The sequence below is a fragment of the Dermochelys coriacea genome, chromosome 6, assembly GCF_009764565.3.
Source record: "Dermochelys coriacea isolate rDerCor1 chromosome 6, rDerCor1.pri.v4, whole genome shotgun sequence".
NCBI classification, from domain to species: Eukaryota; Metazoa; Chordata; order Testudines; family Dermochelyidae; genus Dermochelys; species Dermochelys coriacea.
Window position 1 is genome coordinate 38,011,584 of NC_050073.1, and position 12,303 is coordinate 38,023,886.

At 39.8% G+C, this 12,303-nt stretch overlaps 1 protein-coding gene across 1 annotated transcript; it reads left to right on the top strand.

Moving 5' to 3' along the window:
- Positions 1–108: 108 nt before the first annotated feature.
- Positions 109–9,535, top strand: KCNA4 (potassium voltage-gated channel subfamily A member 4). Its single transcript, XM_038407686.2, has 2 exons — positions 109–910; positions 1,625–9,535. The coding sequence occupies exon 2, from the start codon at positions 2,431–2,433 to the stop codon at positions 4,420–4,422; it is 1,992 nt and encodes a 663-aa protein (XP_038263614.1). The 5' UTR covers positions 109–910; positions 1,625–2,430; the 3' UTR covers positions 4,423–9,535.
- Positions 9,536–12,303: the final 2,768 nt, after the last annotated feature.

Below are 12,303 nucleotides of genomic sequence, written 5' to 3' on the forward strand. Positions count from 1 at the left end.
ACAAAAAGAGACAATGCCAAAGGGGATTTGCAAAATACCTTAATGAGTGCGAGGGGGCCTGTGGCCGCTAGGGGCCGCTAGAGGGCTGGAAAGCCCAGGGAATAAATCAGACCAGGCGTTCGTCCTTCAGTGGTACGTAAACACAGTTGAGAATTGGGCAGAAGACTGACAAAGGGGGCTAGAGAGCGGGAGAGAGCAACAGTTCTTGCTCCGGCAACTAACTGATCACGGAGTTCCCTCGATTGCTGCGCGGGGGCTTGAAAACCCGGGAGTGAAAATCTCGCTGTTGCTTTTGATTGTATTTGTTTTAATTGCATCACTCCCACTCCCCCATCGCCCTAGAAATAACATCAGCAACAACAAGTGGAGGCTGAGAGCGTGACGGGTAGCTGGACTGCGGGGCGAGCAGCTGCCGTGTGCACGGGCGTGAGAGGGAAATTGCCACAAGCAGGACGCATCTTTTTTTTTTTTTTATCAATAGCCAGAGCCGGGCTTGGTCCAGGGATTATGTCACGTTGATTCACAAATCCTACAGCAAGCGCCGGGGTTGGGAAGACTAGTGATCACACTCACACACACACACACGTACGTGCACTCCCGCGCGCGCGCGCGGACACACACACGAATCCGCTCCTCTTTTTTTCTGGAGCAAGATTCTTGATTGTTGTTGTTTTTGCTAAGATCTGGGCTCAGAAGTGATCGTGGCTGAATTCTCCAGAGCCGGGCTAGCCGTCTGGCTCCCTCTGGTTCCATATAAAGGGAAGTGAGAAAGAGAAGTCATCAACCTGTAGTTTTGACGGTCCCTACACCTGCAAACCTAGATTGCTTAGTACAGTCCCCTCCTCGGGAGCTCTTTCTCCAGATCCTTGGACGAACGAGAACAGCGTTGCTATTTCTCTGCCTAGGAACAGTAAGTATAATAGCATATTAATAAACAGGTAGCTATAAATGAGGGTGCTATTTCTTAGGGGCATAGTGGAGTGTGTGTGTGTGTGTGTGTTGCTCCACAGAAGCTACAGTTTGTATTTTTTTTTCATACAAGTATGGATGTTCCTCACTTAATATGCCCAGGTATGTACCTGTTACTAAGTGACAATTTAGTAATAAGTGCAGTATGACTAAAACATAAGTTAGGTTTAGAATATACTGTATCATTCCTGCTTCTAATTAAGTTCCAAATATGTAGCAAAAGCTATTCTGTATATATGTCTCTTTGTGCAACATTTGATATATATGCATGTAAGATTTTATACATATATATTAATATATAAGTCTTGCAAAATTTGAATGTCATATACAGTAGTATTTTTGGATTTTGCTCTTTCCTAGAGTTTGAAAGAGAAAACAATTATACATAAGTGCACTTAAGTGTATATATGCACACACCCTTATCCATACACAGTCATATAAAATCTATGGGTGTATAGAGTGTGTGTGTGTGTGTGTGTGTGTGTGTGTGATGTATAAATGTGAATAGTGTGGTAGTGGATGGCTGAACACCTTAATAAATGACACAATTTGCACTTGACCTACACTGTGGCCTCTTAGGAAAATGAACCAATCTTTTCTAAACGTTTTTGTTTTTTGTTATTTTTGTGTGTATGTGTGTGTGCATGTGCCTCAGGTTAAGTACTTCTGCATGAGCATAACCAAAGGGTGATCCACTCCCTTGTCCCCTATGGAGACCTCAGAGCCAGTGTTGCAGCCTTCTTCTCCTCCTCCTCCTCTTGCCACTGCAGCTACTGCTCTGGGTGCTGCTCCAAGGTTTGAGACACTGTTGACAGGCTGAAGAAAGAAGGCTTGCAAAGACCTCCTCACTGTATAAATAAAATGATGGCTGGAAGTTACTTCAACTCCCTAAATATTATTATTAAGTAGTAATCATATTGCTAGGCCAAAGCATTGCTTGGAGCAAATGAGAAAAGAGACTATTGGCATTTGGTTACGATGATAAACTAAAGACCTGAAACTTTTTTGTGTCAAGAAAACAGGACAGTTACCTCCTTGCTTTGCATAAACATTTGCTCCTTGCTGGGTGCAGTCCTTGGAGTCTACAACAAAATCATGAATTTGAACAGATGTGTGGATTCTGGATAGGCCACTGGAGTGTAATAAGAATAAAGAGGCTTGGTGGATAAAAGGACAAGGCCTAGAATCTTTCTGAGATCAAATCTGAAGGCTGCATCTGTTATTTTTTTGATAGCAAAACAGTTATTTGTGTCAGATGTCCTGGATGATAAGAAAATGCAGATTTTGTGGTGGTTACAATTTTGCAAAACACAAATTCAGTTTTACTAATACCATGATGTGCTGTGCTTCCAAGAAACTGTCCTCCAAATGCAAATGGCTTTGAACTTCTCCTCATAGAAGTCAAGGTGTGACTATAGATATCCTAGACTATTTTGTATTAAACAAATAAACAATTACAAAATGGAGGTTGCAATGGTGAGTGCAGATAGCTCTGGCTGCAACAGCCACATGCCCTATGGATATGTCGTCCAGGCTCGGGCTCGGGAGAGAGAACGACTGGCACACTCAAGGGCAGCGGCAGCTGCAGCTGTGGCAGCAGCAACAGCAGCAGTGGAAGGTGGGGCCTCGTTAGGAGGCGGACCCTATCACCACTACCACCAGGTACAGAGTGGGGGGGCTTCCTCTTCTCACAATGGGAATGCATCACACAGCAGTTTGCTCCAGCGTCAGAACAGCAGAAGGAGGAAGCGAGGGAGAAAGAGGAGCCACTATCTGGGTAGCAGGGATTGTGGGGCCTCCTTCCCCTGTGCTGAGCTGCTGCCTCTCAGTGGCTCCGAAGAGAAGATACTGAAGGACTTGAGTGAGGAGGAAGAGGAGGATGAGGGGGAGGATGAAGAGGATGAGGAGGAAGGAAAGTTCTTCTACAGTGATGAGGATGAGGTGGATGAGTTTTCGTATTTGGACCAGCCACCTGATGATTGTGGTGGTGGCCCTGGGGGCTACAGCACTATACACTACAGCGAGTATGAGTGCTGCGAACGGGTAGTGATCAACGTGTCAGGACTGCGGTTCGAGACTCAGCTGAAGACCTTGGCTCAGTTCCCTGACACACTGCTTGGTGATCCGGCGAAGCGGGGCAGATACTTTGACCCACTCAGGAATGAGTACTTCTTCGATAGGAACCGGCCCAGCTTTGATGCCATCCTGTACTACTACCAGTCTGGGGGCCGTCTGAAGAGGCCAGTCAACGTGCCCTTTGATATCTTCACTGAGGAAGTGAAATTTTATCAGCTTGGGGAGGAGGCTATGCTCAAGTTCAGGGAGGATGAAGGGTTTGTCAAAGAGGAAGAGGATAAGGCTTTGCCCAACAATGAGTTCAAGAAGCAGATCTGGCTGCTGTTTGAGTACCCAGAGAGTTCCAGTGCAGCCAGGGGCATTGCCATTGTCTCTGTCTTGGTCATCTTGATCTCCATCGTCATTTTCTGTCTGGAGACTTTGCCAGAATTCAGAGACAACAAGGAGCTTATATTGTCCCTGGGCTTGGGGAGGGGGCTTTTCAATGAGACTCTGCACCTGGATGGTGGGGGGAACACTATCTTCAATGACCCGTTTTTCATTGTTGAGACAGTCTGCATCATCTGGTTCTCCTTTGAGTTTACAGTGAGATGGTTTGCCTGCCCCAGCAAAGCGGTCTTCATCAAGAACATCATGAACATCATAGACATTGTCTCCATCTTGCCTTACTTCATCACCCTGGGCACTGAGCTGGCCCAGCAGCAGGGCAGTAATGGTCAACAGGCCATGTCTTTTGCTATCCTGAGGATCATCCGTCTGGTCAGGGTGTTTCGCATCTTCAAGCTCTCCAGACACTCTAAGGGTTTGCAGATCTTAGGTCATACGCTCAGAGCCAGCATGAGGGAGCTGGGGCTTCTCATCTTCTTTCTTTTTATTGGAGTCATTTTGTTTTCCAGTGCTGTTTACTTTGCAGAAGCTGATGAACCTTCCACTCATTTTCAAAGTATCCCAGATGCCTTTTGGTGGGCTGTAGTGACCATGACCACAGTTGGTTATGGTGACATGAAACCCATAACTGTGGGTGGGAAGATAGTCGGGTCCCTGTGTGCCATCGCAGGTGTGTTAACCATTGCTTTACCAGTGCCAGTGATTGTCTCCAATTTTAACTATTTCTATCACAGAGAGACTGAGAATGAAGAACAAACACAACTGACACAAAATGCAGTCAGTTGTCCATACCTCCCAACAAATTTACTGAAGAAATTTAGAAGCTCATCATCTTCTTCCACAGAGGGTAAATCAGAGTATTTGGAGATGGAAGAAGGAGTTAAAGAGTCTCTTTGTGTAAAGGAAAAAAAATGTCAGGACACAGGGAATGACAGTGAGACAGAGAAGAAAAACTGTGTAAATTCAAAATCTGTGGAAACTGATGTGTAATATTGAAAGTTTCCAAATATATTTATGCATTAAAGAGTGCAGTGATAAAAATGAAATATGCAAACAAAAGTCTCAAGCATACAATAGTATGCCCTTTATTGGTTAAATACAAATACAGAATAGTGTTGGTAAACTTGTATTACATATCAAGTAAATTATATACCTTGTGGAAGAGGTGGTTTGAGCTTATGTAATTTCAAACTTTATATTTTTATTAGAATGCAGGCATTTTGCACATGAGGGGAAGAAATCATTAAAACCAAGACAGTTTTAAATTGGGTGTGTGAACTGTTGACATCACTAATAAGATCTCAGTGGTAAAAGTTGGCATTCAGAGGTATTTACTATGTAAGAAACAATGAAGTTCAGCAGTCATTATCCATTTATCAATGCTTTAATAGCTGTTACCATAAATCATTGGATTTCATAGTTGTCATCTTCAAAACAGTAAAAATTATTGTAAAAACCAAAATTATTCTACAGAACATAGGTCTAAATGTTAATTTGAAATAGCTAATGTTTGTTTTTAATTGGAAATTAACTTTGAAAAAGCTGCTGAACCTCCAGAAGTTGTTTATTTTTATAACTCTCTTTGGAGGCATTGCAGCATTTGTTTAATACATGGAAGAAATGAAGTAAGATAATCATTTAACATGGTCTGAATGCAGTGGCAAAGTGACTGGAATGCTTTTTTGCACTACTTTTTATGCTGGAGATATACTGAAAGAGACTTCATACTGTGAATGTTTACTAATGTAGTAGTTCAATGACAATCATTGGAAGAGTGAATTCTGCATCTCATTTTATTGGTTTTTTGTGTGTGTGTGTGTGTGTGATGCTGATGGCTAACCAGCTAATTTTACGTTAAGTCCATAGTCTTTTAATTATGACTATTTGTGATCTGGAAAAGGACTGTGAAGTAAAATGTTATATTTTTTTTAAAACAGTCTGCTCTATTGATGCCCTCAAGAAATAACAATGTATTTTATATTTTCTTTACTGGTTACTTCAGCATTCAGAATCCATGATAAATACACGCACTTTGTCAGTGTTGATGTAATTCTGAGTAATCAAAGGGACTGTAGCAATAATAAGATGTTCAACTGATACAGTGATGAGGACTAAGAATTGCTAAATGTGCTATTATTGGAGCTGTGTTTTTTTTCCTTAATTACAGCTTTCACCCATGTGCATTTGAAATAACCTTTAAGATCCATAATAGGCATTCTGGGATTTAGAATAAAACACTTCAGGACTCACGCTGTCCTCAAGAAAGCATTTGTTGATCCATTCTTGCTTATGTTTAAGCCACTCTTACCTTCCTTGTGCACCCCAAGCTCCTATTAACGTCAGTTGGAGATGTGGGTGTGCAAGGACTGTACTGTCAGGCCCATTGTATATTTCAGAACATGGCATGAAATAGGGAAGGTATCATCTAACACAGTATGCATTCAAAATAGGTATTTTTGGAGATAGAATTATCTGGGAAGGGCATTACTAAAGTGGAACAGTTTCAGAGAAGGCATTGTGGAATCCAGAAAGGTCCAAGTTACTACCCTTGAACAATATTGACACGAGCACTTTGGGACCTGGAAACGGGCACTGTTAGAAATAGAGGGAGTTAAACAACACTAGTAAGTTGGTGTGATTTTTCCAATGGCCATCCAAAGCCCAAAAGAGGAATTCTGGGATGATTGATAGGAAATGACAAAGTTCTGGTGCTGAAAAGTGTGATTTTTTTTTTTTTTTTTTTTTAGTACCCAGAACTAACCTCAATTAATGTAAATTGCACAGAGGTATCAACCTGGCGTTAATTTTCAGCAACATCATGTGGCACAGAATGGAGCCTTAGGTTTAGGACTTTCCTGGTTCGTCAGTTTTTTCCCTCATGGTTATTGTGTGGGTCATGTCAGCCAAGAAGATCCTCTACTTATCCTCCAATGCAAACATCACTAAGCTTATTAAAATACATTAATATTATTGATGGTACAGCAGAAAACACAGCATTGTGCTCAGCCTTGATTGAAAGGCCACAGATAAGCATTAGATTCCTCACATAAGATCCTGAACAGATTTCACCAACTTTTTGAAGAGGCATTAACCAGAGGTCCTATTTAGTGTGCTGACATTAAATTCAGCTAAGTTTTAAAGTGTAATACCCAAATAGTTTTTATTTGTAGAAATTCACTATAAGTAAGATATTGTATTTCATTCTTGCTATTCTATGGAAACAAATTTTTAAAAAAGCCTATAAAGAGGAAGTGTTAGTAATAAGGATGAGCATTACTATATATACCGCAAAAATCAACCAAAATAAAGTGCTTTAACAGGTGTCAGTAACAGCTTAAGAACATATGGATTCCTGTGTATACTGAATTTATAGCAGTACTATGTAAGCCAGGTCCCAGGTGATCTTATTTGAGTCAGTAAAAAGGTAGTGAAAATAAGGGAAGTACAAGCTAAAGACAAATGAGTAGAAAATAAGGAGTGCAGATTTGCGAGATAATTTGGCTGATAGGGAAAGTGGGAAATTTAGGCTGGATGAGAGACCATGGAATTTTGAATCTTCAGACTGAGAGTATTGTAGAAATAAGGAATAAAGCTCTTTTTTTTTTTCAGAGGGAAAGGCATATGTTGCATTACTCTTGGGGACTTGCAGTAGTAAATAGAAGAACATTATTATGTCAGATGAAACTGCTGTGCCTCTTGAAGATGTATATGAGCCTGTGTACATGTAATTGTTAAGTCAGGGGTTGTCAATATAAATGAGAATAACTGTAGCTCAAAATTAGGTATTGCTACTAGTCTGGCAGACCATTCTGAAACATACAAAATGACCCTGCGTTTCCAGAAAGGAAACTAATATCTTTACACAGACCTTTGGATTTGATCGACCCACTGCTCATCAGTCCAATCAGTTATGACAGTCTGAAAAGGCCTTACCCCAAACACACCTTCAGCTCATGAAAAGGCTAAAATCTGTAGGTCATAAATCTTTTCAATAAAATGGAAAGTCTCAATAAAATACAACTTAGGTTGCAACTTTGTGCAAGAGAAATCCCTGTTTAAGCACTTATAGTTCCCATTTATTAATACCGCTGCTGCTGTCAAAGCTTTCTTAATGTTATTTGATGCTGACAACTACCAGAATAAAATATTGTCATCATTTGGGCATTTTCTGATTCTTAAATTATGGACGAGAAATGCATCCCTGGTATAAGTGTACTGAAGTGCATGGAGTTGCACCAGGGATATATTTGGCCCTAAGTACTATCGTTCAGACCATGCCACAACAGACACATGCTCCAGCTGCAAATAACACAAAATGAAATATTTGGAGATTTTGGGCCTGATTAGTGTAAAATCTAGTGCAATTCCAGTAGAAGTCATTGAGTTACACCAATGCAAAGTGGGATTTCAAATGGATTTCTGTTAATTTTCTAAATTGCTCGTCATGTTCAGGAATACATATATCATTTTATAGTAACGCTTGGTGACAAGGCAGGAAAGCAAGTTTTTAAGGAGTGTGCTTTGCTAAGGGAACAGCTGATTTAATGCATTACTTATATTCAGAGACTTATATTTTTTCCTTCCTTACAATCATGCTGTTTCTTGAAATCACATTGACTCATGGAAACCTCAGTCTGGGTCCCCATACTGGTATAAACCTAACTGTTTGTGTTTTTGTTAGGGAGCACAATGTCTAGGCTTTTCAGTGTTTAGCAAAGCCTTCTCAGAATGGTTCTAACATAAAACCTATTGATGGAAAGCACAGTTCTTTGTTCCGGTTTGAAGAAAAATCTCCTATCTCCTTTTTTTTGTGTTGAAAAGAGTCCATTTTATTTGTTTCCATGTCATGCAAAGTCATTTTAGGCAGTGCAGGTGCATGGACAAATTGTTATAGGTATGTCCAAGTCACAACAACCTTGTGCTTGGTATTTTGGGGATGTTAAATATGAATTCTGGATTGTTCTTTGTCATAGAAAGCATCATTTGGTTGGGTTTTGGGCCAGCAAAACCTTGTTCTAGCTCGTGATGGAACATGAAAAATCTATTCTGGATGGCTTTGGTGTGTACAAAGTCTGATTTAAGTGTCATCAGGTCTTATCCCTGAACAAAAGAATTGTGTTTAGTGGCTCCAGACCCAGAAAGTTCATGTCAGGTATGTTTTTTGAATTGTGGGAAGTTCATTCTAACTGACCTGGTGTTATGAAAAATCAATTTTTAGGTGGCTCAAGAGTGTGAAAAACTTACACTTCATGGTTGGGAAAGCATGGGAAGGGCATTTTAGAAGAAAGGTGACAGGAAAGGCAGCTCTGAGTACTCACCTATACTCATAATCTAGAAATGCCTATTTTGGGCATGCCTAGTTTTTCCTGCATAGCCTTGATTTATGATGTGGCCTCTTTGTGATCCCAAAGCTTGGGAAGCCAATTTTCGGTGCAAACAAAGTATTAAAATAAGGCTTGTGGAAATTTGTTGGTAGTCCTCAAATTAAATATGAACTTTACTTGGTATTTTAGCTTTCAGTAATGCAATTCCTCAGGACCCATTTCTGACTGGTCCAGTGTTTATTCTACTTTCACTGTATCCTATTATAAATACTGGCCTAAATTATTGCAATTAATTGGTATGAAAAAAGTAATATGTCAAAACATGGATTAGCTTTTTAAAATTGACATAACATCCAGCATAGATGCTATAGATTTTGTTATAATAGGAGTGACCAAAATCCCAATTCATAATATTTGTAGACATGGCTCAGGTTATGCATTTTATTGTTGATGTATTTGAATGAACAAATATTTTTGGCTTTACAGTGAATGGGTCTTGTTTAATGGTTTACCCATATTTGTGCATCTTTGTTTGAAACAAGCGATTGTGGAGAAATCCGTTATTTTTAAATCACTGAGACGGAAATGAACATACCTTCATTTCCACAAAGATCATTTGAGTTGAAAATAACTCTTGACAACTTAATTCCTGGTTAAACACTAAAAAGATTTTACCTGGGAACCAGGTGCAAATATGAAACTTCCATGCTTTTTATGTATTCAGAACTCTGATTACATATTAGTTCATAAAGACAAGTCATTAAATCATTTTGTACTGAGGTGTTTGAATTAATTTTTATTTTAAACTCTTTTCTGGAAAATTATAATGTGCTTTGAGGACTTCTTTTGCAACAGGTCCTTTACAAAGCAAAGCAAAACAAAACAAACAAAAAGAAAAGAAGAGAGATCTTAAGTTACATTTCAAAATCTGATAAAAGATTCTGACCGGTGGAAAGTAGGTAAGTAAAAATTGTGTTTAATTATTCCTTCAGTTGCACAAGCATAGCATTGTCACTGAAACCAAATTAGGGATCAGTTGGTTAAAGGAAGTTTGCAACTACAAATCTAATTACTTTATAAATTGTGTCTAATTCAGGTTCTTACATGACCCCCATTATTGTAGTATCTGAGCACCTCATAATCTTTAATGTTTTTTTTCCTCACAACACCCCTGTATGATAGGGACATGCTATTATCCTCATTTACACCTGGAGAACTAAGGCCTAGGGAGACTGTGACTTACCTAAGGTCACACAGGAAGTCTCTGGTGGAGCAGGGATTTGAACCTACATCTCAAAAGTCCTAAACTAGCACCCTAAGTAATGGATCATGCTTTCTTCTTAGAATGCTCAAAAATACTACACATAGTCGTATTTTTCATAAACAAAACTGTTAATGCTGCAATGTCAGACATTTTTTTTACTGGGGTATGTGAAAAAAGATGGATAAAGCTCTACTTTATTTCTCTTTTGTGTGCTGCAGGGATTTTTATGTTTAGTTTGGGGGGGTGTATTTGATTTTGCAAGTTACATCATAAAGAGCTTTGACATAGAATGAGATAGGTGCCTCTTCGTAGTCTTATCAATAAAAATAAATCTAGTGAGTGTAAAGTTTGGGCTTAGTCCAGAGGTGAAAGTAAGCGGGTACGGCATACCGGTAAGAAAGTGGCCACTGGTACACAGCCGACCGTAGCGAGAGGGCCACTGACTCGGGGGGCAAAAGGGGCAGCTGCCTTGGGGCCTGGCAATTTAAAAGGGCCTGGGGCTCCCAGTTGCTGCTGCTGCTACCACGCCAGCGGCCGGAGCCCCGGGTGGCGCAGGTCGGGCAGCACTGAAGGGCTGGCTGGGGGAGTCTGGCCCCAGCCCCGTGCCTTCTACCCAAAGCCCCACCCCTTCTGGGGCTCAGAACCACCCCTCCCTACCTTGCCAAGGACCCCAGCCCCCCCTGTGTACCAGTAAATCTGTTAAATTACTTTCACCCCTGGTTTAATCTTAAAACAGTCCATGTGAGAAGATCCCTTTGAAGTTGATGGTAGGACCTGCAGGATTGGATTCCCCAAATTATTACATTATGTCCATAAGAAATAGTTATTGATGATGGAAATACAACCAAAATTATACAATGGCATTGCTATTCTTTTAATTTAGTTTAGTATAGTTATTCTGTTTTTGAGCCTAATCCTAATCCCACTGAAGTCAATGTTAAAACGGTTGGCTTTAGTGAGTGTAAGACTGGGCCCTTTATCAACTATTGAAAATATTATTACATAGTTTGAGAATGCAGTTCATATTTGTAGTTTATATTTATACTGATATAATGTGGCCTGATCTTGTTCCCATGAAAGTCAATGGGAGTTTGTCCTTAATGTTGATAGCACAGTTGAGCCCACTATGTCTGTTCTGGGGTGTGTTATGCGTACAGTATGAACACTATTTCATTTCCCTCCATTATTGATTTTATTTTGATACAGCTTTATAATGAATTCAGGGAGTGAGTGGCAGTTTCCTCCTGCACAGTGCAGCCCGAGAAAAGAAACCTACAAAAGGCAATTGATGTGAACTAAAGTACCTTTTGTTTTCCTGCCTAAATAGAATGATGCACGACACTTCACTCTAAGGAAAGTATATTTAAAGGGCTTTAAATTTCAGAGCAGTTGAAATAAGCACTACCTCTTTAAAGGGCTCATTAAATGGGCATCTTGCAAGGTGCTGAATGCCCTCTCCTTGGACTGACTTCAACAGGATTTTAGGATGCTGAGCATCTTGTAGGAAGAGCTCAGGCACCACGAACAATTTGAGCCCATTTAGCACTCATTTTTGCAAAGCGCTATGACAAAGCAGGATTTTTGCATATTTTATAGTCTGAGGTTGAAGGAGGCTAAAGAGTATTAGCCTTTCAGTTAAAGACTTCCTGCATTTCTGAAATGGTAGCTACAGATATACACAGTGAGAAAAGTATATGGTATAGCTGGGATTGGTCTGGGGTTTTTTGAAAAATTTTTGTTTGCATATTTAATGAGCATTGTTATATTTTATTGTGTGCCAAATGAGAAGCTTTAGATAAATGTTATTCTGGCATGTATCTTCCTCACTGCAAATAGTACAGTTCAGATATTGTATAGTAATTTATACTTGGTTTACTTCTGCATCCATTTATTTCCATTAGTTATTTATAGGCACTATGGTGATCAAGGATATATGGATCACAAGGCTAAAGATAAGTCATAAAAATTGCAGTAATAGAGAGGCAGATCGAGATCTAAGTCTTCTATGAGAACCTTCTAAACCAAACTGTTGGGTTTTTGCCTTTTAATTCATGAGCATCTGCTATAATAAATGGTATTTTTATGCAGTATGTTTGAAGGCAAGAAGTGTAATTTATGTTTCGTAAGGTTTTTATTATTCATAGTCTTGCAGAGGATTAGCATTATTCATAGCTTCTACAAGCAATATGGTATGAAGTAGACAAAGTAAACAGATGGAAAAGAGTCCTGTGGCACCTTACAGATTACCAGACATATTGGAGCATAAGCTTTCGTGGGTAAATA